Source organism: Cupressus sempervirens, chromosome 5 (assembly GCF_028749045.1).
Source record: "Cupressus sempervirens isolate cs-2001-9-10 chromosome 5, ASM2874904v1, whole genome shotgun sequence".
NCBI classification, from domain to species: Eukaryota; Viridiplantae; Streptophyta; class Pinopsida; order Cupressales; family Cupressaceae; genus Cupressus; species Cupressus sempervirens.
Window position 1 is genome coordinate 692505789 of NC_143122.1, and position 26693 is coordinate 692532481.

A 26693-nucleotide genomic window follows, 5' to 3' on the forward strand; every position below is an offset into this window, starting at 1 on the left:
CTTAAGCTTAATTTTACAAACTTACTTGGGATAGGACCTTTATGGCAAGAGGTTGGAGGTACGTGAAGGCTTGCCCATGAAGGTACCACCATTTGATGGCACCCATCCTACTTTGGTCTGCTATGGCAATAGGGTGGAAATCCTCACCTGAGTTGAAAGTAGTAAATTCACTCCTCACAATTGCCCCAATCTGTGGATCTTGGAATATCTTAGCTAGTGCCCTCTTATACCCATCTGCAACCTCTGCATCTCTAAATGGTGGCACTCTAACTGGAAGGCGAAGTACATCTGCACTATAGTACCTGGGGATAACAAAAGACAATTGAACACTATCAAATAGCAATAGCACAAACATTGGATAAAATAAGCACAAACATTTGATAAGAACTATAGTACCTCGAGGATAGAGCATATGCAAGGAGTTGCAAAGGTGTGGTCATCTTGTTCCATCGATGATGAACAATTTTTTCCACCTTCTTGTAAAGGGTGTCCTTAGGATCATTCTCCCTCCTCTGTATGACCTAAGATATGAAATATGAATAATAATTATAATTAGTGAATATGTCAATTTAAACTTGAGAATCTAGATATCTCTTAAATAAAAAATTGTTGTAAAAGAGCGTAAAACTTACCATTTTATTTTTTTCCAGCATACTATCCATGGAATTATAAATATCCCCAAGGCATGGCTCATCACTATCTACGAAGCGAAGCATTGCCATTATTGGATCGGTGATTTCCAACACATAACTCACAAGACCCCACCAATCCTCATCTAGTATCATTCTTCTCACATTTAAGGCCCTTGTTGTATTGGAATTTTTCCAAATGTCCCATTGGGGGCTAATGACCATATGCTTCAATGCTTCTTTTACCTTCACAAGTCGTCTCAAGACGATTGTGTGAGAGGCAAAGCGGGTTTCAGCAACCTAAGAACATGTTAAACTCAAGTTAGTAAAACATTTAAAAATTAAAACATGTTAATGTAAACAACAACAAAAATTAATAATTGTGGAATCCAATAATATTCAATTATATATTAAATATAAAAATTTACCTTCAATAACTCCAAGTCTAAGAAACTCCTAAAAATTGCTTGTGACATGTGGTGATTTGTCACAAACATTTGAATCTCTTTAGATTCCTCATATATCCTTTTCACCCAATCTATTTCGGTGCCAATTGCTTTCATCACTAAATTGAGAGAGTGGACGGTGCATGGTGTTCAAAAGATATGATCATATCTAGACTCTACAATTATCCCTGTAGGCCTGCAAACTTTTGCATTGTCTGTGACCACTTGGACAACATTATCAGGACCCACTGACTCTATGGCATCAATGAGAATGCATGAAATAAATTCTGCATCTTTCACTTGCCCTTCACAATCAACTGCCTTCAAGAACATTGCCCCCTTAGGGCATACAACAATAACATTGATCAATGGACGGTTTCTACAATCTTTCCACCCATCTAAAATAATATACACACCCGATTGAACCCAAAAATCTCTTATTGGTTGAAGTTGAGCCTCTACATTTTTCCTCTCATCATGTAATATGGTAGTGCGCAACTTCTCATAACCAGGCGGTTTGTAACCATGGGGTGCATCATTTATTGCTTCCACCATCTCCCTAAAATAAGGTGATCTAGCAAAATTAAATGAAACACCATTTGCAATTAAACAATGTCCAATTTTGTGATCAGCAATGTCTCTCTTTTCATTTTGGAATGCCCTATCTAGTGGGCCTCTCTTGCGGGTGAGTGGAGATGGGTCTTCATCTTCATCATTTGTAGTTGGTATAGGCAAAAAAGGATGTGTTTTTGTGTTTGTTTGATCGGATGATGGTGTTGGTATATTTGTTTTTTTGGAAGCACCACGTTTTGCTTTTGCAACTGCTCTATCAACATCATCTTGCTCTTTTGCTAACGCTGCTATTTGTGCAGCTGGTAATCCCTTCTTATCACTACCTTGACACATGTGAATTCCTTCACCCACAGGGCCCAAAAAATGTAGTTTCACTTGGGAATAGGAGCTTCTATGTTGTATGTTGCAAAAATTACATTTCCATATGTATGCCCCACTCCCAGGACATTGTGCAACTCTTGTTGTGTGTCTCCATAAAGGAGACCCCTTATCAATTTTGAAGCTTGGTGATGCAACCCCACCCCCACTCACTGAGCCTTGACTACTCATTGTTCTATTCTTGCAATTTAGAAAAAAAAGTGAAAGAAAACCATGCTTCACACTTACACAAAAACTTGAAAATTTGGAAAACTAAAAATAAATCAATAATCTATGAAAGAAGTCAAGAATATGGTTGAAATGCATACCTTAAACACTTCTTGTAAGGTATTTGAAGCTCCACAACCAATCTCCTTCGAATCCAAGCACTTTACTTCAAATTAGCAAGTATGAGAGAGCAAAATAGAGAGTAAATGAACTTGCATTGTGATTTAGAGGGTCGTTTTTAGGGTTTAGGGCCTTTAGGAAAAAAAATAAATTAAAAAATGAAGTTGTGCCCACGTTTTTGCTTCTTTATTTGGTTATTGCCGTGGATTCGCGCGTGGATCCTCGAGGATGCAGGCAGGATCTGTAATCCTGCCTGTGGATCCGTAAGGATCCTTACGGATCCACAGGCAGGATTACAGATCCTGCCCGAATCCTCACGGATCCATACGTGGATCCGGATCCGAATCGGACCCGAATCCGGATCCGGGCGTTTATAGGTGAATCCGATAACTGAGATAATAACAGTTCAAGTGTACAATATCCTTTGCTTGATGCAAATATATAACAATAGGAGAGACTCTTCACATTATAACCAAAGGTCTCTTGAGATTCCATAACTCCTATAATTATAGTTCTTCGGATATTCATGCCTCAATAAATGTAAATGACATGTGCATTGTTCACTTACAAGTAGTTTATGCTCCTCCTAGATCCAAGGAACATGGTATGGCTTAGGGTGTCTCAACTTTTGCAACTCCAATTCGTTAACCAGTTCTTTAGATGCCAAGTTATCAGAACTTCCATTATCAATGATTACATTGCAACATTTTTTATGATTCTAGAGGATATATACGAAGGTATATTGAGAATCCCTATGCAGTGCATGCAACCAATCAGATTAAGGGATGTTCTAAGCGGCAAAATGGGTGAATCACAATTATGACAGGTGAGAAGCATTTGTTTGTTGGTTTGCTTGAGGAGGTTGGCTGTGACGATCTTTTGAGTGGGGACTTTGTAGAGTTCACGACCCTTCTTCTTAGCTATTGATTGTTTGCTAGCTTTGGGTTGGCTTTTGGTTGTTGCTCTCTAATTGCTTTTTGTATTGCAAGGTCTCATTTTAGTGGGGTTCTAGATACCCCTCAGAATATGATTGTAATGGGTTTTGAGGCCCTGTCAAAGCATGTTTTTGCGTTAAGCAAAAACTACTTATTTTCATCAGTTGCAAGAATGGAAACTGTGTGTGTTGCAATTGCAATTGTAGCCGAGCATAAATGGAAGGTGTTTCAAATGGATGTGATTGTATTGATTGAATGTTATAGTTCAGAAATGGATGAATGAATGAATGAAGTATGTATTTAGATGATAATGGGGAATTTAGATTGAAGTTAGGGGGAGGGGGGTGAGGCTAGATGACCTTCCACCTTCACGTCATTGTTGTATGAAGTGCGAAGTGCGAAAAGGAGAAGAGTGTTTGGTAAATGCATGTAAGCGATCCAAGAGATTATTGGATGCTTGTTTTGTGACTGTTTACAAGATCCGAAGGAGCAAAAGTGAAATAGCTTCTTAGCGTGGCAAATTAAAATATGTTACTTTATTTGGAAGGATAGCTCAAATAAGTTAAAACTATGCCATACCATCATTTTTTTGATATCCTTATAACTGGTCATAGCAGTGGTAGGATACCACTTCCAATCTTTTCACCATGGGCGAGATGAGTGAGTTTCAAGCTTGTTTAATAGATGGGTCCCTCTTGAAGCCAGTCCCTCGCCCTTGGTGCGCGATTGTCACCCAAAACTGTTTCGATGAAGGAAAGGGGTTATGAGAAGTACAAGCCAATCACTATCCAGTGTTTCCTATCATCCTCCAATATTCCTTAGAGCTTCCATAATGATGAACACAAAAGACAATAAGAGATTGCCATAGTAAGGAACATGATCTCGAGGAACAAAAGATTTGATAGTATATAAGACATTGACACTTCACTTGACTCAAAACCCTAGAGCAAAAAGACATGAACTGAAACTTGGGCAACAACTGGCTCTGTCGGGGGATTTAAGTATGCTTTCCACAATTTTGTTAGTGTTAGAGTTTAAACACTTGTAAGCTTTACTCTTGGTGGAATATCCTAGGAATATATCTTCATCAGCTTGTGCGAGGTATGGATGCAATTCTGGGTGCTACAAGATTGTGTTGCTGACACCTACAATAACCTCTCTTGCGTTTTGGAGATTGGATTTTGTTTTGATTTCTCCAACTGATTTTCTGCTCGGCTTACACTAACATTGCTTGGCACCTACTGTGCAGATTGTTAGGCACCTACTATGCAGATTGTTAAGCTTAGCAGACTCAATTCGTTTTACTTGTTCTTCTGAACTTAATCAGTGTATCCATCCTTTGCAACCTTAAGAAGATAATCAATCCACGATGTTATTCTATCCTATTCCAAGACTTTGTGATAATACAAGTGCTATCAACATTTGAAAGGATCTTGTCATGCACTCTAGAATAAAATACATTCTTTTCAAGTATCATTTCTTGAGGGAGCAAGCACTTGAGCAACAAGTTAGGTTGGACTATGTTTCTACAAAGGAGCATATTGCCGAAATCTTTACAAAGCATCTTCCAAAAGAGACCTTCAAATACTTGAGAAAGAAATTGGGAGTGATGTCATTCTTATCCATTCACTATGCTTTCATGAGAAGCATTTGTTTAGTGGGTGCTACAAGATCGTGTTGCCAACACTTACAATAACCTCTCTCGCATTTTGGAGATTGGATTCTGTTTTGATTTCTCCAACTGATTTTTTGCTTGGCTTAGACTAACATTGCTCGACACCTACTGTGCAGATTGTTAAGCTTAGCAGACTCAATTTGTTTTACTTGTTCTTCTGAACTTAATCAGTGTATCCATCCTTTGCAACCTTAAGAAGATAATCAATCCACGATGTTATTCTATCCTAAGACTTTGTGATAATACAATTGCTATCAACATTTGAAAGGATCTAGTCATTCACTCTAGAATAAATACATTCTTTTCAAGTATCATTTCTTGAGGGAGCAAGCACTTGAGCAACAAGTTAGGTTGGACTACGTTTCTACAAAGGAGCATATTGTCGACATCTTTACAAAGCATTTTCCAAAAGAGACCTTCAAATACTTGAGAGAGAAATTGGGAGTGATGTCATTCTTATCCATTCACTATGCTTTCATGAGAAGCATTTGTTTAGCGGGAGCTATTCAATGTCTTTGTCGGTTGGCACTGGATACCTTTTGCCATTGATGTAAAATGGGGAGAGTTCAAATAAGGAGTATTTCACTTAGGAGTAGTTGTATGGCCTCTTCAATAAGTGGCTGCTCCACACAAGTTAGTATGAACAATGTCTAATATTCTGGCTAGCAGAAGTTGGGCCCTAAACAACACGTAACCATCCCACAATCTTCCAACGCAGGTCAAGGCAGTCTGATCTTAACCTGTATTGCTCCTAATTGCAGATTACGGCCAGCTGGTTGATTTGCCTACATACAATGGGAAGATGGACCTAGAGGCTACAATGGATTGGGTAGATGCCCTAACTAGTTTCTTTGACTGTGAAGACATCCCTGAGAACTAGTCATCTTTACTGTTTGGTGTGAGTGTTAGCCATGGATGTTTTCTCTATTGTGTGTTTGTGGTTGGATCATTATCTCCATTAGCACGGTGGGAGTGGGCCTATGCGTTCCATGGGTGAATACAAAGGAATATATAGCTGATATTTTCACAAAATCCTTACCTAAGGATGTACATGAATATCTAATAATTATATTGAGGGTGATTTCCCTAACTGAGGCTACTTGAGCTAAGATGGAGCTCTGCATCAAACATTTTGATCAGAATATCTTACAAATTGATGCAGAAGGTCACCCTGGAGCCTGGGTTCTGCCTAGTCCTCTAACTGAGAAAACCCACGTGTCAAAATTGGGGAATTTGTACATTTATTGAGGCATGAATAGCTGAAGAATTATAATTAATTATAGGAGTTATGGGAATCTCAAGAGACCTTTGGTAATAATGTAAAGAGTCTTTCCTATTGTTATATATTTGCATCAAACAAAGGATATTGTACATTTGAACTGTTATTATCAATAAAATGATCTTTTGTTGTGTGGCTGGATTTTTTCCTTCATTGTAGAAGGGTTTTCCTAGGATATCCTCTAGTGTTTATTTTCTTTCTAATGTTTTCTTTATTATTGTATTTCATCTTTAGTTTCTAGGCTATAGTTTCAACATGGTATTAGAGCCTAGTTCAGATAACAGCAGTAAGGGAATTTCTTTTGTTCATTAGTTTGTATATCTGTTGCAATCTGTAATGAATATTTTAAAGGCAATCTATATTTAGTAATTATTGATAGCAGCAAGAGCTATCATTCATATCAGTCTTGTTAGCTACACCAATATCACCCCTCCTGTGATGTTTCTAGCATTGCAAACCATCAGCTTAAGGAAAATTATGCTGCTCCCCTACCTGAGAAGTATACAAGATAGAGCATTCAAGATTGATCTCCGATGGCTATTGGTAGCTCTTCATTCTCATATGGTTCTATTCAGCTGTTAATGTAAGTTTCTCTATATTTTCTGGAGTTATTTTTTCGTCTTCTTACCGTAACTGTCTTTAGTGATCCGTGAATGGTTCTTGGAATCTATTCCAAGGTGTAACGGCTCACTCCTTATCATCATATCTCTATCGCAGCTACAAACTTTAATAGAACTCATTAGCAAGGGATTGCACCTCGAACTTCTCTCACAGAGAAGAACTCATTAATTAAGGGATTGCACGTCAAACATTTCACAAAGAAGAACTCATTAACAATATATAAAGAACTTAGCAAGAGAATCATTCTACCATACCAAGCTTGTCTCAGAAGTAGCAACACACCACTTTGGGAAGTGGCTTGGTAAGAATGTCCATAGGCTACTTTGTAGAAATATACTTAAGCACAATGGCTTTCCTTTGAACCATGTCCCTTAAATAATGGTGTTTGATTTCCAAATGTATTGACCTGTCATGAAACACTGGATTAACAAAGAGCCTCACACAGCTATGATTATCACACATGATTGTTGTAGGTTTCTAAGGTTGTCCAAATAAATCTGCCAGCAATTTATGAAGCCACACAACTTCTTTTGCCGCCATACATGCTGCAACATATTCTGCTTCAGCTATATTTTGAGCCAGAAATGACTGCTTCCTGCTGCACCAATATATCATGGCAGAACCGAGGCTGAAACAACACCCTGAAGTATTCTTCCTGTCAGGAACGCACCTGTCCAATCTGAATCAAGGAATCCTTGTAAGTTCAGCTCAACATCTGAGGAATATTTTAATCCAAATCCTATTGACCACAGACATATTTGAATATGTCTTTAGCTGCTACAAAGATCAATTTGTCTTGGTTCCCACATAAACTAATTCAATGTATTCATCGCATGTGTTGACCAAGTACATTAAGGAACCAATCAGCTGCCTGTACATGGTAGAGCCTGTACATGGTAGGGTCAACAATATCCGAAACAGCTGAATCCTCATGTAATTTTTTCAGATTTGCGTCCATAGGTATAACCATAGATTTACACTCTAGCATTCCAAATCTTTTCAAAATATCTATTGCACATTTATCTTTACATAAAATAATTTCATTTGGTTTTTACCCAACCTCAAGTCCAAGAAAATAATGCAACTAGCCAAGATCTTTCATGTCAAATTCTGAAGTAAGATCTTTGTTACCCTTACTAATGACATCATTATCACCTATAATAAACAAACCATCATTGTGAAGTACAAGAATTGACACTTTGTCATCATTTACCTTGGAATATAAATTTGGATTAGCATCATTAAACCCAATGTTAGAAGATAGTGATCAATCCGTTCATACCAAGTACGGGGAGCTTGCTTAAGACCATATAAAGCTTTTTTAGTTTGCATATGCGAGACTCCTTGTCATGAATTTCAAAATCTTCTGGCTGCTCCATATAGACTTCCTCTTCAATTAATCCATTTAGAAAGGTGTTTTTACATCCATTTGGTGAAGTTTCCAACCCTTTACAATTGCAGTACCAATAATTGTTCTGATGGAAGTGTAGCGTGCTACAGGTGCAAAGGTTTCTTCATAGTCTATGCCTTCCTTTTGTGAAAAACCTCTAGTAACAAACTTGGCTTTATATTTTTCTACACTACCATCAGCAACATGTTTAATCTTAAACAACCATTTGGAAGAAATTTCAGATTTATCTTTTGGCTTTGGAACTATATCCCGTACTTCATTTTTAATGATTGACTGATATTCTTCCTATCATTTTATCTTTCCATATTTGCTGATTAGAAGCTTCTTCAACTCTGCAAGGTTCAGATGCTATACTGTGGCTCATTAATACTACATAACCAGCATCCTTATGAGGCCTTTTACTTTCTCTGGAAGGGCAATGTGGGGCTGCATATTGTTCAACTTCTTCCACAATGTTCCTGATCCACAAAGGTCTTTTCTTATTTCTTGAAGTATTACTAGGACCTACTGAAGAGTCAATAGAATATATAGGATCAATTGGATCAGCTGAATCATCTAAAACTACATTTTCCGTCTGAGTCTCAGAAGGTGGATCTGAGTCAACCATTATTGAATCTTGACGATGCTCAAAATCTTCCTCACCATTTTCAATGGTGGACTAGTTAGATATCTTGCAATGACATCCCTGCTTATTTCAATTTGTCTTTGACCTAGAATATAAATTCTGAAAGCTTTTGATGAATCACTATATCCAACAACGATACGTTTCTTTCCTGAAGGGTCTAATTTTGATCTTTTCCCTTTTGGAATTTGAATATAAACTAGACATCCAAAAATTCTGAAGTAACCAATGTTTGGTTTGATACTTGTAAAAGCTTCTTTAGGAGTCATATTGTCAAAAAATTGACGATGACTATGATTCTAAATATGAATAGCTATCCTACATAGCTCAGCCCATACAAAAGTTTGAAGACTTTGATTGTGAATTATTGCCTTTGCTGCCTCAATAATTGTTCTTTTCTCTCTTTCAACTATACCAGTTTGTTGAGGGATATAGGGAAGAGAAAACTCCCGCTTAATCCCAACTTTAGCACAGTAATCATGGAATATACCAGAGACATATTCTCTTCCATTATCAGACCTTAAAATCGTAATCCTTTTGTTAGATGAATTTTCAACAAGAGTTTTGAATTCTTTGAAACAGGACAACATCTAATCAAACTCTTATGAGTGAAGAAAATAGATCCAACACTTACTTGAATAATCTTCAATGAATGTAACATAATGCCAAAAACCACTAAGCGAAGCAGCTGACTTGGGGCCACATAAATTTGAATGAATTAAATCTAGAATATCTTTAGCTCTACTTTCACTACTATGAAAGGCGCTCCTAATGTTCTTAACTAGAGTGCATCCCTTGCAGACTCCTTCATGATTTTGATTCAGCTCTAGAAGACCAGCTACATCCTTCTCCATAGTGGTCAAAGTTCTGAAATTTAAATGCCCAAACCTCTTGTGCCAAAGATCATTTTAATCTGAAGAATTATGAGCAAGTGCATGCAAAGGACGGGCTGAAAGCTTGTAGAGACTATCATGATAAACTCCGATTTCACGAGCTGATTGAATATTGCAGTTCTTTTTCTGTGCCAATACTTTACCATCAGCAAAAGCTAAATGATACCCTTTATCTTTTAACGCTAAATAGAAATCAGCTTCCACTTTATGCCAGGTACAAATAGTACATCACTTAGATGAAGAAAAATTCCAGAATCTAATTTAAAAGAAGTAGAACCAACACCCTTCACAGAATAACTTGCATCACTACCAATTATGACTTGAAAATGAGAATCCTTTTCTTTCAGATTGAAAAGATGATCTCTGTAACCAGTGATATGATGAGATGCACCGCTGTCAATTAGCCAAGTATCACTGTTTGTAGGAATATTGCTAGAAAGAGCAGATATAAATAAGAAGCCCTCTGAATTTTCATCTGTCTCCTTTTGAGGAGAAGAATTTTCTACCATTGTTGCAGTAACTTGAGTCTTTGGTCTAGAATAACAGTCTCTAGCAATGTAACCAAACTTGTCACACTTGAAGCATTGAATTTTCGAAAAATCTCTTTTTCCTTTCTTGGAGTCAGGAGCAGATTCAAATTTTTTAAAGCAGGGCTGTCCTCTTTCTCCTACTCTTTTGGTTTGTATATTGATGAGTTGGAGGATTTCCTTGTGAACTCATCTCAACCGGGAGATGGGTGCTGTTTGCATCAGGTTTTGATCTCTATTCTCCTTTTTGCTGATAATTTAGTTCTCTTGGCCTCCTCTCCTAACAGCTTGCAAAGACTCCTTGATGGTTTGGCTTCTTTTTGTGATCAACAACAGCTTCTGGTCAATTTGTCTAAGACTTGGGTTATGGTCTTTAACTGTTTAAAGACCTCATATCTTCACTTCTTCTTTTAGAGTAAAGAAGTTGAGATTACCCCCTCTTACATGTATCTCGGAGTGAAGTTCTTGGGGCCGCGCTTTAGCTTGAGACCAACTATTCAGTCTAGAGTTAATAAGGGCATGGGTTCCCTGGCCTTGCTGGAAAGATAGTGCTTCAGGCATCACTTCCAGGATATTTCGTCCAAGTTGTCCCTTTTGGAGTCCTTGGTTCGTCCGACAGTTCTCTATGGTTCAGTGGTTTGGGGGCCATCTCTTATTGCTTCTGATTGGATTTCAATTGAGAGGGTTCAGATGTTGATGCTACGACGTATCATAAGATGTCACAAACTCACCCCTCACAACATTGTGTTAGCTGAGTTTGGAGCTCATCCTCTCAAACTGGTTGTCATTTTTGACTTGATTTGGTTTCTTCACCGGCTTCATGGTTTTATGGGGTCGGATGTTGACCGGCACAGATACTCTCATCTGGCATACTGTTCTTCTGTTGAGATACTGAGATTTGACACCTCTACTAGGTCTCATTGTTGGTATGCCCAGGCCACCTCTTTGTTGGGGTCGATTGGTATTGATATGGATCGTCTTCCTCCTTACCAGTTTTCACTTGATGCTCCTGCCCATCTTCTCCCCTCACATTAGGACTTGAACGATCATGTCAGACAGGATATTTACAGACAATACATTACCACTACCTGGAGTAATCCCCTGTGAGGTCTACAACCTAAGATGGCTTTCTATGTTGAGCATTTTCTTGATATTCAGGATGGTATTATTGTTCACCCCGCTTATCTCTGTCTACGCTGGAATCATGCCTTACGGTTTTCTTTAGGCTCTTTCAGAGTTGTTCTCATCGCCTCAGAGCTCGGACCAATCAACATATGGATCGGGCTGATCAGAGATGTTAGTTGTGTACTTTGGCAGAGGTTGACACTGAGATCCACTTCATATTTCGATGTCCTCTTTACTATGAGATCAGAGGAAGATTTTACTGCCTGTTCAAAGACTGTTCTTCTCTTTCGATGTTCTTCAGCTATATTGATCAGCGGCGTCTGACACTTTATCTTCAAGAGGCCACCCATCTTTGAGAGATTACTTTGCAGTTTGTTATACCTCAGGGGCATACTACTGATCAGCTCATTACTGCCTTTTTCTCTCCCTTGTCTCCTTTATGGGGTTTAAAAAGGCCTTCTACCACTTCTCATTCCTGATCCGTTAGACACTGCACCAATCTCACTAGACGGTGACAGTTCTACAACGGATCTACACGACATTCTAAGACTAGGGATCATTCACGGGTTTACCCCTCTATTACTGATTTCTTTGTGACAAGGAAGGACCCTTAGTCCTTACCTTGTCTTCTTTCTTGTTTTGTTTCTGCTTTTGTTTCCTCTTAGTCACCGTTTGGTGCTTCTGCTTTGGCTGGCTCTTCTGTTTGTATGCTCACCCATAAACCTTGTTGATTTTTCGTGGACATTAATAGTATTATCTTATCTCTAAACCTCTTGAAGCTTCCTTTCTTCCCTTTCCCTTTTGAAGTATGAGCTCAAGAACATGATCATCTTCATGATGATCTCTATGACCATTTCCTCTTGCTTCTGATATGCATTCTTCTTGATTGCTATCTGCTCTTAACCTATCAAAATTTGGAAGCTCATCTCTTCCACTAATGCCTTGGAGAAAGGATTCCCAAGAACGGGGAAGTCCATTCATAACAAGCATGACAAGATCTTTTTCTGAAATGACTCCCCAATTGCGCTAAGCTGATCTTTCAATTCTGTAATTTTCATAAGGTATGAGACTACAGAATCACCCCTTTCCATTTTTTACTTGCAGCAATTGATGCCTCAGTGCAAGAACCCTGTTGGTATTATTAAACTCATACAAATCCCTAAGAGTCTTGAATATTTCTTTGGCTGATTCCATTTTGAAATAACAAGAATCAAATGATCCTTGACAGAGTCAATCATGATCTTTTTAGCCATAGTCTTGTTCTTCTTCCACTGAGTTCTTTCGGTTTCATCCAAAGGTTCTACGACATCAAAATTTACATAATTTAAAAGGTCATTCTCTTCCAGGGCAATCAAAACCCTCGGCTTGCAAGAAGCAAAATTTTTAGTTTTAAGATCCATCTAACGTATTTTCAACTTTTATCCTTTATCCTTTATCTTGCGCACTAAGCAAGACTTACTTAGAGAACAAGAAGCTCAAAATATAAGAATACTTGTGGTTCTGGATTGAGTTTATTCAAACCCTCTCTGATACCATGTTAAATTTAAGAACTAGAAGTAAAACCTTCCTCAGTGAGGGGAACAACCCAACCCACAAAAACAGTCCCTTTATAAAGCTTGATCAAAGTTACAAAATCTCTGCAAAATGTAGACCTTTCAATATGCAAGACAAATATAACACAATAGATGTCAATTCACTGACAACTTTTTTTCTCTCAAATAAAAAGACAAAATAAATATATCTAATGCTGATAAGATCAATAGAATGCATATTACACCCGCAGAGAAGATGTCTATCTGGTGTCTCTATACTATATTCATAATAATCGAAGCTTTACCAACACTGATGAAAACTTAGTAGAGTGAACGGACTAATTCACTTTCTAAAGAAAAAGACGAAGCATATGCAATAATGCCATTTTTCACTGTACAACATCAATTTAACAGAACCATCAAACATTACTTCTTTTTCCCTACTGAACTGAAACTGACGATATAATATGTTCTATTACTTGTGCATTGACTGGTCTTCAAAACATCTTTTTATTAATTTATTAATCGCTGAGGATGATAAAGCGACAATGTCTCCATCTTCCACAGCTCGCCATAAAGTCACACAAAATGAAAACTGCTCTTGATAAGGAAGAGTAATTGAAGAGACAAGGATGATGGTTACCAAGAATAAGAAATCGGCACATGAGAAGAGTGCAGCAGCACTGAGGACATGGAAGCCAAGTATGTGATGACAAGGATAGACAGATGCCAAGCAGGACAAGGCCATGACGGGCAAAGGCAAGAAACGATTTGTCTCGCAGCTACTACTGGTTTCAACAGAAAAGACCAAGCTATGCTTGTCTAATGAGCCTTATATGTCAACATGATATACTTGCCGTCTCGTTTCTGTGGATTTACCTGTAAAAGAACACTGCATTGCCTACTCATCCTCTGAATGTCATAAAATTTTCTCCATTCTCCTAGCTGAAACAGCTCTAGGTGCATCTGACGATAAGCCCTGTAATAACACCCTTTTACCATTCCCTGTAAACCTCAATTGCATGGTTTTAAAGTCTGTCCAATATGGACTTGCAGTATGCAACCCCTGAACACCCAAACCAAAATTGGGTGTCCTCAATGCCAATCACTAGAAGTTGTCCGTAAGGGTGTAGTTACCCATTGCCATGCTCAACTGTGGAACAAGAGTTGCACAACTCAATGTGCCATTGTTGTCCTCACACGAAAACCTTCATGCTTCTCAACTTTCAAATTCTGCTTCTTTACATAGGATGCATCAATGACGTTGTGGGTAGCCCCACTATCAATCAATACAACTACTCACTGCCTCTGCCAACACCCTTAACTCTGAAACTAAAATGAGGAGTGGTAGAGAGAGTTGCTATTGCACCCTTCATCTGTCTCTGAATCTCCTTTTGTTTCTCTTGCTGTGCATCCTAAAATTGTGTCTCCTACAACTCATTGTCACTAGCCTCCTCAAAGACCTCAATCCAATGGGCTTTGCTCACACTCTTACACCTCTGTCCAGGTGTTCAAGGTTAAGTTATCTCTCTTGCTGGTTTAGTATATTCAGGTTTCTTGTCCTTTTTTTATGGCTAATTTTGTGGTGAGGATCTTTGTGGAAACCTGGCCTGTGGTGTGGATATCTCCATATTCATTGCATGCTTAATAGCATCTTGCAAGGATGGCAGATCAATAAACCCTCCATGACAAACTTGCCAGTAATCATAACTGATAATTGCTGAAATTCTGCAATAAATGCATCAAGTATGGCAACCTGTTTCAATTGAGCCAACTCTCTAGAATGTGTCTCCAAATCCTTTTGGTCAGATCTCTCCATCTATGTAGTACAAAACTGGTCATAAGAGACTATGGCACCATGTCCTTGTGTTACTAAACCGTGATACACCAATTCATGTGCAGCCCCTTCAAGGTGGAGTAGCAATTTAATGGCATCACTCTCCTTCATTTGGTTCAAGGAAAAGTAGGTGTCCAATTTCTGAACCCAAGCTCTCACTATGCATTTAGTTGATTTATCAAAATTAGGTATAGACAAATTCCCAACTTTTTCTGTAACCCATAATTTTTTTCCTTGATTGTTCTGATTTTGCCGTGGCCTTGTGCATTTTGTGACTTCCAAGTAATCCTTGGAAGAGATAATTTGGTACGAGGGCTTGATATTTAGCTAATATTTCAGCATCCTCATTTTTCTCCACCAATTCTACTTGTGCATGTTCATCTTCTTGTATAAAGGTGGGCATAAATGGTTTGGAGTATGAGGATCTACCTTCAAAATGTGCCTCACTGTCTGTAGTTTTGCTTTCTTCTCTTCTTCTCTATGCACCATTGCCCTATCATTCCCCGTGTTATGAGCCAATGGACTCAAATACAGACTGTTATCATTCAACAGTCTTACCGTATTTGAAAACATCTGTTTTGTTTCTTCTTCTCTTGATGATGGGGCTGATCTGAACTTACCATTGTTCCTTTAAATTTCTCCAGATTGCAGCCCTTTTTCCCTTGCATGCAACAAAACCCAGTAGGCTGCCAAGTCTTACAGCTCTAATACCCCTGTAATATCCCCAAATGAGATACTAAAAAGGAAACAATAAAATATGCAAACTAGGGCACATGTCTGTTGATAAAAACTTTTACAACCAGGGCCTAAATCTTGAAATGAACTTTGCATTTAATGATTCTCATTACATGTCAGATTTTAGATCAAACATAGAACCATAAACAGAAATTTCGGATTGCTATAATGATCACAAATTATTATAAATTAATCTAGAGTTTTCAGAAAGTCATATGTCTGATTTTTGCTATTTTTTCTGAGATATAGATATGCAAATAGACAGATATAGGCAAAAGAGACTTAAGATTAATCTCTGCACTTGATCAAACCTTGCTGTCCAAAATGGCAAGCTCTAAACTCCCAAAATGACTGCCAAACAGTCTGTTCTAGTTGCTTCTTGCAGCAGTCTCTCAAAAACTCAGAAATGGATGATCTGCAGCAGTGAATGTTCCCATATCTAGTCCTCAGCACTAATATTGTCCTTAATTTGGCCTCTAAACCTGATGAACACTTGCAGCCCAGAGTTAGCAATGTGCTAGGGTTTCACAAACTGTAGTTCTTCACTGAAACACACCATTCTGACTAGGGAAAGCCCATATGTCTTATTGAAATTAGGGATACTCGAGTTTGAATCCTTAAGCCAAGTTGCAACAGCAATAAACAGAAATCTTCACCACAAAATGAACATTAAATGAACCCCTAAGGGTTTTTATAGCTTCTTTTAAAAAGATGAATCGATCTCCACCCTTGATATTCCACCTCTTAATTCAGCGCTCCAAAATAAAAGCCTATAAAGTGTGCATCAATGAACCTTTTTGAAGCTGGGGCCCACCTTGACTTTTTGTTATATTTTTTATTCACTTATGTTGCCTAAACAGACATGCCTAACTTAAAATAACTTAAGTTCACTTAAGTTGCGTCATAAGACGTGCGCTCAACTTAATATTAGAATTTAAAACAAGCCAAGGACTTCATTTTTTACCCAATGATCCTCTACGTCCTCTTCCTCTTGGGTAATCCAAGGAAAGGACAACCAACTGCCGTTAATTGTCTTGCTTTCAGCTGGGCACCACATATAAAAGATATTGATTTGCACTACAATATCAAATCCCAACTTAAAATATTTCCATGCCCCAAAAACCATCAGAATAAGGATAAAAATTAAATTCATTTATTTAGTCACTTAATTGGGCACCAAGACCAAAGACAATTAAAATATTAATTAAATGCACAAGTGAAAATATAGGAGCTTATTTCATTATGCATTTAATTAATAATATCTCCAAAGTCCCCCTATTCCCTGTGGGGAAACTATAATAGACTTATGATCTCCAAATACTCAGGTCTAGAGAGGGGACATTACATATAACAAGAAAATTACTATAAAATTTAATACAAATGCTTATATCGACTATAATATCATAACTAGGTTAGAAACAAAAGCCTGGGTCATTTTTACCAAATTGCCTATAAGCTAAACACTACTAAAACTTTCACCTTGTAGAAAAGTATTCATAACACAAACTTTCATGCACCTGTAGCATCTTCCTAGCTGTCACCAATGGAATTCTTTAGCCATTCCTCCCTATCCATCTCCATTGTTCCAAACACCTTCTTGAGGAAGTCAACTCCTTTAGCAGCCTTTAAGCAACTCTGAAACTCTAATGAAGGTTATTGGTAGATACAAGTGAATACTAGGCCACAAAGACACACTGAGCTTGATGGAAGTTGATTGGATTGGGTACACTATTATCGTAATTATCTATGCTTGGAACCTCGTTTAATCCACTCAAAACTTGTTTATTTTATCAACATCAAAACTATACTCTTCACCTATGTCTTTGAGTTCCCTGAAGTCCAAAAGCAATGCCATGAACATGGAGGCTATGTTTGAGTTTACCTTGTATTTGTGCTTCATACCTCTTGCCAAGAACTTACTAGACCATGGATATAACCAGCCTACTAAGTCCTTTTTTAGATTATAGGAATTGGGTAGGCCCTCTATAAACTGCAGTGTGTTAGGTAACTTATAATGTGACTAATGATGTTGGTGCGAACTGTTCTCCAGTATCATGTGGGCGGGGGTGTAGACTAGACCTTGTAACCTTGTTCGTACTAGAGGACACTTTTGCCAATTGAGCTAGGCTTCAAGCCCTTGGCCTATTCTAAGTCTTCAAAATACAATGCAACATTTTTGTTCTCACCTTTTCAAGAAACACCATTTTCCTTTGGGTACTTAATAATGAATGAGAGCCTCATGTTGCAAATGAAGTTTAAAATAGTGTGAAATCATATGCTTTAGAAGAACACCCAAGCAATATATAAGTGAGGTTTGATACAATCATCACATGAGCAATATTAATGAGATGAATGCAAGATAAGCATTCTACATTTAGTCATCACTAGAACTGTCACAATGGCTAGAACAACTACATCAAATTGATTAGAACAATTACCATCCATTGTGTCCTAGCTATTGGGGGGAGCTTGTTTCATGTGCCACAAAGCAGTTTTTGTGTTCACAATTAATTCCTTGGCTCTATCTATTGTAGAGTTAGGGAGAGAATCAACCTCCACATTGATTTCTCTTGAGGCATGGTCTATACTTATATTAATGTCTTGCAATTCCTTAATTAAAACAAGCACTAGAGGGAGAAAGGGGATTAACTTCCAACATTGGGTTTTCTTTGTTTTGACAATGTTGATGATAATTGAAGAGTCTCCTTCAATCGCTATCCTTCTCAATTTAAACTTAATGCAGAGCTGTAAACCCAAGATGAGGGCTTGAAATGTTGCCTCATTATTGGTTTTTGTTGAGTCTTTGGGGCGCCCTAAAACCAATCCTTGTTCCAATCTCTAATAATACACCCAGCGCTTGATCTCCCAAAATTCCTTTTGAAACCTCATGAAAATTCAACCAACCCTTAAAAGGTGGGACCTATTTGTTCTCCTTGCATTTTTTTGGAACTCATCTCACACAACCCCAATATCGAGGGGATCTACAAATTGTTTTCTGAAAACCAAAAATTCTGAAACTTTGAGGGAATTTTAGTGACCAAGAGTTTCAAGTTTTTCTTCTAATTTCTGGAGTTTTTGTGATAATAGAAATTTCATTACAAAATATTTTGGCCTTAATTTCTATGTTTATGTGTTAAACTGATTAATCCCTCTTTGAATTGGATCACCTTTGTGATGCTTTTTCATTTTGCTTTGGTATGTTTCTTATGTCAGCTGTAAAGGTAATGACAATGTGTATTACTAATGTTATTTTAATTCTCAGGTAAGGCTGAAAAAGAAAATGAGCTAATTGTGAAGAAAACTTTGGAGTACGCTTTTTTATCCACAATGCATCCAAACACTATTACAACTGTCATTCTTCAGGTAACCTAGTGTCTGAGTAAAAATCATTTATGTAATATGCTATTACTTATTTTGTATATTTTGAGTTGACTGAGGAAATTCTAAAAGCGTCAATTTCAAGATGATACCTTTAGTGACGATACTATAAATAGAAAATTAGGAGACAACTTCCTAGGTACTCAGTAGGGAAACAATGAATATCTTTATAAAGCTAGCCAAAGACTTTTGCTTGGAAACCTAGTAGACTAATTTTATCAGATTTCCACAATCCATTTGAAATAATGATTTGTTTCTGGATTTGATTGTGTATGTTTTTTTAGCATCAACATTTCGGATCACACCCTCTGATCCATCATCAGGATGAGAGAATGCAAGAATAGAATGATAAAGTATGCTAAACCTAGTAGACCAATATCTCATAATTTTTATTTATCTATCTGAAAAGGCTAATTGCTTTTAGTTGATTTCCCATATTTACTATTTGAAATCCATGCTTTCTCAAGAGTTTCTCCTGACACTGTTTGGTTGTGGCATTCAGTTTAGCATCTGATTTGTCCAATCTCTGTTTTGATGCATTTGGTATTTTTGGTTTCACTCAGCTACAGTTTTTTTGCTTTCCCACTATACTTCTCTCTCTGTGTTCTTTGTGCTTGTTTCAATTTTTGTTTTCACTTAGTTTGGATCAGTTTCCTTGCTTCCTATTTCAAATTTTCAGGTGCATCAAAATTGAATTTTAATGCAATTATTTATTCTGTCAATTCATTTCTGTCATTTTTCCTATTTTTGTATAAGAGTTTGATCAGCTTAAGACTGCATGTTATCCTTTGCCAATTTGCTCATCATTTTTTTTATATCTTGCAATTTATGGCCTTCACTTTCCAGCGTCTGTTCTTAGTTTTGAAATATTTTATATCTTTTAATCTGAGTTTCAACTTTACTTTTCTTTTCAAGCTGGTTCGGATCAGTGTACATATTTTTAAATTTATTTATCTTAATGGTCCTTTTTGAGTAGGATGATTGAAAGATAATTTCAATGCTATTATTTTTCTTCTCCATTTCCTTTGTCATTACTCCTATTTCTTTTAGTTGGTGAATCAGATTGAGATTGATTATAATCCTTTTCATGAGTTTGCTAAGCAGTTTTGGGTATTTTGACTTGAAATTTATGGCCTTAAGCTTATAATGTCTGTTCTTAGTTTTGCCGTATATGGTATACTTAAGTTTTTGCTTCAATTTTTTTCACTTGTGTTGGACTAGTCTGTTCGCTATTTCTCAATTTTTTTTCATTTAAATTGTCATATTTGAGGAGGATCACAATTTTTTTTTTAATGAAAATTTTCCCTTTTTTTTTGTCTTTTATTGTTGTTATTTTTGTTTGTTGACCAGTTAAAGATTGCTTATTCTTCTTTTCCTGAGTTTGCTTAGAATTTCAGATATTTTAAATTTGCAAACAATTTCATCTGTATTTTTAAAATCCTCATTAGAATTTGAAAGCAGTGCTCCCTGGGGATTCCTACCAAGCTTTGGTACCCCCATTTCCTGTAGGGGACACTCTTGGGATTCAGTGACACCTAGATTTTGAAGATTGTAGCTACAGGAGATATTTTCCTTACCTGAGATGAATGCTTCAGCATTCTGTTCAAGTAACTATGATGATCATTCTCTGCTGCCATCTATTTCTTGTCAGACTGCGAAGAGTCTTCCCTTCTGATGGATTCATCCATTTTTAGAGTTTTGTATATTGTTTTCCAACACTGGAGAAATATGAAGAGTTTTCATCGATTGGCATATGGATGGTCTTCATTTGTAACTGTTGTCAGGTTGTATGGTGCAGCAGTCAAGCTTCTTATCGCTGTCCATTCATTATATCAAGAATCATAAATGAAAGAGCATTATTCATGTGTACCAATTAGAATTCAAAGGGTCTTTTGTTTTATAACTGCTGAACATCGAGTGGCTGTTGAGACGGTGAAGACTATGTAGAGTCACTATAATAACCCCAACAGGTTATAACTTCTTCAAACACCAAAAAAATCTTTATACTTCAGTGGTTTGACATTTCGTCAAACACTTTGCAAGCAAGTTCTGATACCACTGTAATAATCCTGCTCAATTCTGACCTTGAAATGCTGATTAAAGGTTTGAAGAATTTTGTCAAACACTTTGCATACAAGGGGTCATATGACTGATATAACTTTTCAGATTGCTGCAATGACTCTTGTTTCGATTTGCATCAAAGAGAATGCTTACAAAAAAGACTCTAGATTGTCTAAACCATAGATGGAAGACTCGCCGGTTACTCGGAGTAAATCGCCCAAAAACTCGCTTGCCAAAAAACTCGGCATGAGTCCAAAAACTCGCTGAGTAATCGGCGAGTTTTAGTCAAAAACTCGGCGAGTTATGTAAAAAAACTCGCGGTTCAGGGAACCCGCGGCCAGACGCCTAAATAGGTCAAAATGCATTGTTTCTTTCATTTGTGTGGAGCAAAGAAGGTTTTAGCTGATTGCAAGTGATTAAAGGCAGATTGGAGTGGATTTTGGAGGATTCTAACCGAATTTAGAAGAGAAATTTCTTTCCAGGTATGTTCATCTTATCATTGTTTGAAAACTTTTTATAGTTTTAAGCAAAGCTTTTATTGTTTTTGTTGTTGTTTGTAAATGATTTCAAATCATTTGAAAGTTGAAACCCTAGTGGCTAGTTGTTCTAAACTTCTAGCTTCTAAGTTCTAACTCTAAGTTCTAACTTTGTTTATTCGTTTTTCTATAAATTTAATTATTTATGTGTAGGGCAGCGGACAAGCATTAAGAAAACATGACAAACCCGCAAGAAGAGTGGCCACAAACACGATGCCCATCTAGATATATAGGCACACGGCCTAAAAATGCAAGAGATAAGGCATGGCGGTATGCCTATGAAGCTCCAAGTCCAAATGATATTGGGAAGGTCATATGCATTCCCTGTGAGAGAATTATTTCTGGAGGCATAAACCGCCTCAAATACCACCTTGCAGGCATAAAGAAACATGACTCAAATCCTTGTCTCAAGGTAACTGATGAAGAAAAAAGATTCATCCATGCCCTACTTGCAGCTGCTGAAGAGAAAAAATTGAATAGGGAGAGGGCAAAATTATCTATGAGGGCAGCCATAGCTGAATCTGAAGGAGCTCCTTTTGATATGCAAGAGGAAGAAGAAGCACTTGAGAACATGCCAGGATCTCTTCGTGGCCCACGGATCCGCAAACAAAATTTCTCTTTTACCGGTTCCACTTCTTCTACATCTCCTACTTCTTCATCATCACCATCCGGATCCCCATCAGGGATAGGTGGTTATTTTGTGCCCAGGAACACACCTGGAGCACAACCATCATTAGAGGGCACTGCATGGTTTAAGGAGGTGCATGAGCAAACTGATATTGCAGCAGCTGATTTTTGGTTTTTCAACAATATCTCAATGAATGCCGCTGATAGTCCCTATTGGGTCAATATGGTGAATGCAATGACAATATCAGGCAAAGGGTACAAGCCGCCTAATCGCAAGGATATGAGTGGAAGGTTAGTATTTTACTATTTAGTAATTGTAAATAATTGAGATTCACTTTAGTTCATTGTTATATTTTAAATCTTAATTGTTATAACTTATTTCCTAATTTTTTACTAACACTTACACTTTATTTAATATTACACTTAAATTTTGTAGGTTGCTTGACAAAGCGGTTGGTAGGGCAAGATTGTTGATAGAAGACCAAAAGAAAGAGTGGAAGAAGTATGGCTGCACCATTTTATCTGATGGGTGGACAGATGGAAGAAGTAGAACCATTATTAACTTCTTGATTGCTTGCAAAGATGATGTGGTGTTTTGGAAATCTGTCGATGCCTCCAACAAAGTGAAAAATGCAGCCACATTGGCTTTAATGTTGGAGAATGTTGTCATGGAGGTGGGAATAGAGAATGTGGTGCAAATAATCACAGATAATGCAGCAGCATATGTGGCAGCAGGTAGATTTAATTTTTTATATTTGAATCAATATGAATCATGAATGTAATGCTATGGTATTATTCAATTTAGATTTGATGTAATTTGTAAATACTAAATATGGAAAGTTTGTTACTGATTATTGATTTTTTGCTAATCTTTTAGGTAGAATCCTCCAAGAGAGGCATCCCACACTTTTTTGGTCACCTTGTGCAGCACATGTCCTTGACCTTCTTTTGGAGGACATAGGAAAACTTGATTGGGTGAGTCCAGTTGTGGAAGATGCTAGGCGAGTCACGAAATATATCTATAATCACCCATGGGTTCTCAGTTTGATGAGAAAAGCCACTAAAGGCAAAGATTTGATGAGACCTGCTATGACAAGGTTTGCAACGGTCTTCTTGACGTTGCAAAGTATTCTTGACCACATATTGGCTTTGAAGCAAATGTTTGTGTGTGCTGATTGGGTTGCTTCACCTTACTCAAAGAAGCCCGAAGGAGAAGCTGTGGCACGAATAGTCTTTGATGATAGCTTTTTTGCAAAGGCTAAGGAGATTGTGGAGGTAACTTCATTATATTTTTAGTTTATTCAAGTTTCATTTTCAATTCATAACTTACTATGTTATTAACTAATTTGTATTTTTCAAATTTCAAATGTAGATGTCTCTGCCCCTGGTTCTAGTCTTGCGCACATGTGATGGGCAGCAATCCCCAATGGGAGGTCTTTATGAGGCCATGGATAGGGCAAAAGAGGCTGTTAGAAGTTACTATCATGGGGACAGTCTCAGATTTGACCCCATTTGGGAAATAATTGATAGGAGGTGGAACAATATGCTCCACCAACCTATTCATGCAGCAGGCTACTTCCTCAATCCCAAATTCAGGTACTATGATAATTGATTGTCCTTGAAGTTGGGATTTTAATAAGTCTTTATTTTACTTTACTTTTTAAGGTTGTGTAGTAAGACTTGATATCATTTTCTATTTGTTTTAGGGCTGATGATTCCTACTCAGATCCTAATGGAGAGGTCATGGAAGGTCTCTCTAAATGCATTGAGAGAATGATATCAAGTGAAGAGGAGAGAGACCTTATTGTGACCGAACAACAAATCTATGTGGAATCAAGGGGTCCTTTGTTCTCTTCTATGCTAGCAAAGAGAGCAAGATCTACTCAAGCACCAGGTAAAGCGTCAAACTTTAAAACTTTTGCTAATTGATAAGTTGTGCTTCTGATTTTGTTTTTTATTGCTTTATAACTTTTTAAATTTTGTTTTGCAGATGCTTGGTGGGCAAGTTGGGGTGGCAATACCCCCAATTTAAGGAAATTTGCTCTCAGAGTCCTATCCCAACCTTGTAGCTCATCCCATTGTGAGCGCAATTGGAGCTTATTTGAGTCCATCCATACAAAGAAAAGAAACAGAATGACTCAAAAACGGCTTAATGACCTTGTTTATGTGCACTATAATCTTAAGTTGCGCATAAAAAAGTCACAGCTCTTAGAACTACCTGGTCCGCTTGATCTAGATGAGATAGATCCTTATTCTGATTGGACAGCACAGGAGCCAAGTCCATTTTTTACACCAGATGAGATCGCTGATTTGGAGAGGCAGGCCATGGAGGGGGAGGTTGACACTGATTTTCAGTTCACTATGGATGACATTGAGGATGAGGATGAGGATGACGATGATTCAGGCGAGGATCAGACATTACCATTAGGTGGAGATGCATCCTCTTCTAGGACGCCAAGCCAGTCAGTAGGGACGTTGAGCGAGGGGGCACAGCCACAGAGTTCACAGTCACGCAGCTCACGCCCTATCCCAGTGCGGGGCACTTCTTCTAGGACTAGACCCCCTCGCTTTCCTGCTAGTGCAAGTGGAAAGAGGAAGATGTGATTGGCATTGTCACATTGTATTGATGTATTTAGACTTTTAGAATTTACTTCTAGTTTGACAGATTGAAACTATTTAGTAATTTACTATTTTGCTTCCTACCATGAGCATTCTGCATGAGAATGCAATTTTGTACGCATTATGCATTTATATATATCTAAACTTTGTTTCTTTCTTTTGTATTGTCTTTAATTAACTTATTAGATGCATCTTCTCATTAAATTTTGCAAAATAAATGTATTTTTAATTAAATTTCAGCGGTTTTTTAGGTTCTCGAGTTTTTCCCGAGTTTTTTTTTTAAATTGCCGAGTTTTTCCCGATTAAACTTTTGGGGGGCTTGGTGAGTTTTTGCATTTGGCGAGTTTTCCAACTATGGTCTAAACAATGACCTAATCATGAATGTGCAACTAATTTTGACAATATTCAATACAAATATGAGACTTAACTACTTGCAATATGCAACTACAGCAACTACTGATTATGACAAATACTTTGGATGCAACCTAAGATGGCATTAATGCACTTACAACCAAGTGTCATTAATATAAACACTTAGTATGCAAAATTGTAACATTATTTATGCCAAAAAGAGAACTTACAGTCAATTGATATTTTGTCAAACAATTGGAATGCAAACTAATAAGCTGATCATCAACTCTAGGGTTGCAATATAGATAGTCTAAAAATTACAACGCTCTCTCAATTGCAAAATCCTAGCCTTCCTTTGATACCAATAATGCCAAATGGCAAACAAAGATAAGTACAAGGTGAAATAATGAAGTGTTGAAGCTATATTTTGTACTCAGCTGAAAACCTACATTTCTCAGAAAATATGCCAAATGAGAAGTGAAGAACTTGATTGTGGATGGCTGTAATATTTTCCTTCGATGCTGCCCCTTTTGCTTGCTTTTTTTTCCGATTTGCTTTTTCCACTTGCTTTTTCCAGATTTGCTTTTTTCGTTTTGCTTTTTCGAACTGCTTTTATGATTGCTTTTTTCGGAGCTGCTTTTTCGGATTGCCTTTTTGGCCTGCTTTTTTTTTTCGGTTTTGCTTTTTCGGCCTGCTTTTTTCGCACCGCTTTTTTTCGATTTTGCTTTTTCGGCCTGCTTTTTTCGGACTGCTTTTTCAGCCTGCGGACCTGCTAGAAATGACCTCCAATAAATTCGGCCCTGCTAAAAAAAACCTCCTGAAATGCTGAAAATGGCCTTAGGCCCAATGATGCCCTAGCTGAAGTGACTGAAGTATCACCTCCAAATGTGCAACCCTTCAGAAGATATTTCACTTCCTTAGTTATGCTAATCCAAGGGAGTTTTCGTTCTCAAAGATCAACTGACTATCTGAAACCACTTGGCTCCACAATAGACTATGTGACTGAATCACAATTTGATGTCAAGAGAGAGATAAACAACTAGATGATTAGAATGAAGCCCGGGGTGCCTATTTATTCTTTTTTCTCCACTTTCTCCAGAAACTTCTGGAACATTATTTTATTTTATCTATTAAGTGACTTTATAAAATATTTTATAATGCAAGTCACTTTATTAAATTAATTAAATATAAAGTTACTTTTTAATATTTATTTATTTGATAACTTTATAAATAATTAACTTAATACCACTTATTTATTTAATTAAAATAATTAATTAGTCATCCTCATAAAATATTCATTATTTTGGATAACCTAATTAATTAAATTAATTAAATCAAATTGCCTTAAAAAATGGGGACATGACAGTCCGCCCTTCCTGAAATTGCTTGTCCCCAAGCAATGGCTGAACAATAAACCAATCAATCCGCCTAGATCCCAAATGTAGTCATGAACTATACTGCTATCAATCAACATAGGCTCCTGCAATATTCTCTGTAATATAACCAAGAGAAATCCATAAGCAAACTCACAATTACAGCTCAACCAAACTCCAAAATCACAACTGCCACAGTCAGA

At 37.3% G+C, this 26693-nt stretch overlaps 2 protein-coding genes across 4 annotated transcripts in view; both read left to right on the forward strand.

The window, feature by feature from the left end:
* Window positions 1-26693, forward strand: part of LOC149557859 (Ribosomal protein S5 domain 2-like superfamily protein) — a 72593-nt gene that overhangs the window by 3300 nt on the left and 42600 nt on the right. For both annotated transcript variants that reach the window (XM_089832329.1, XM_089832328.1), the window contains exon 3: window positions 18808-18908. In XM_089832329.1, the coding sequence (XP_089688455.1) occupies window positions 18808-18908 (101 nt within the window). The remainder of the gene's footprint in view (window positions 1-18807; window positions 18909-26693) is intronic.
* LOC149557860 (uncharacterized) lies at window positions 20211-24923 on the forward strand. 2 transcript variants are annotated; one of them, XM_089832327.1, is made up of 7 exons: window positions 20211-21466; window positions 21674-22438; window positions 22584-22882; window positions 23025-23422; window positions 23520-23743; window positions 23854-24041; window positions 24138-24923. In XM_089832327.1, the coding sequence occupies exons 2-7, from the start codon at window positions 21699-21701 to the stop codon at window positions 24749-24751; spliced, it is 2463 nt and encodes an 820-aa protein (XP_089688453.1). In that variant the 5' UTR covers window positions 20211-21466; window positions 21674-21698; the 3' UTR covers window positions 24752-24923. The 2 variants fall into 2 exon arrangements, with proteins under 2 accessions (XP_089688453.1, XP_089688452.1); XM_089832326.1 differs by having other exon boundaries at window positions 20211-22438.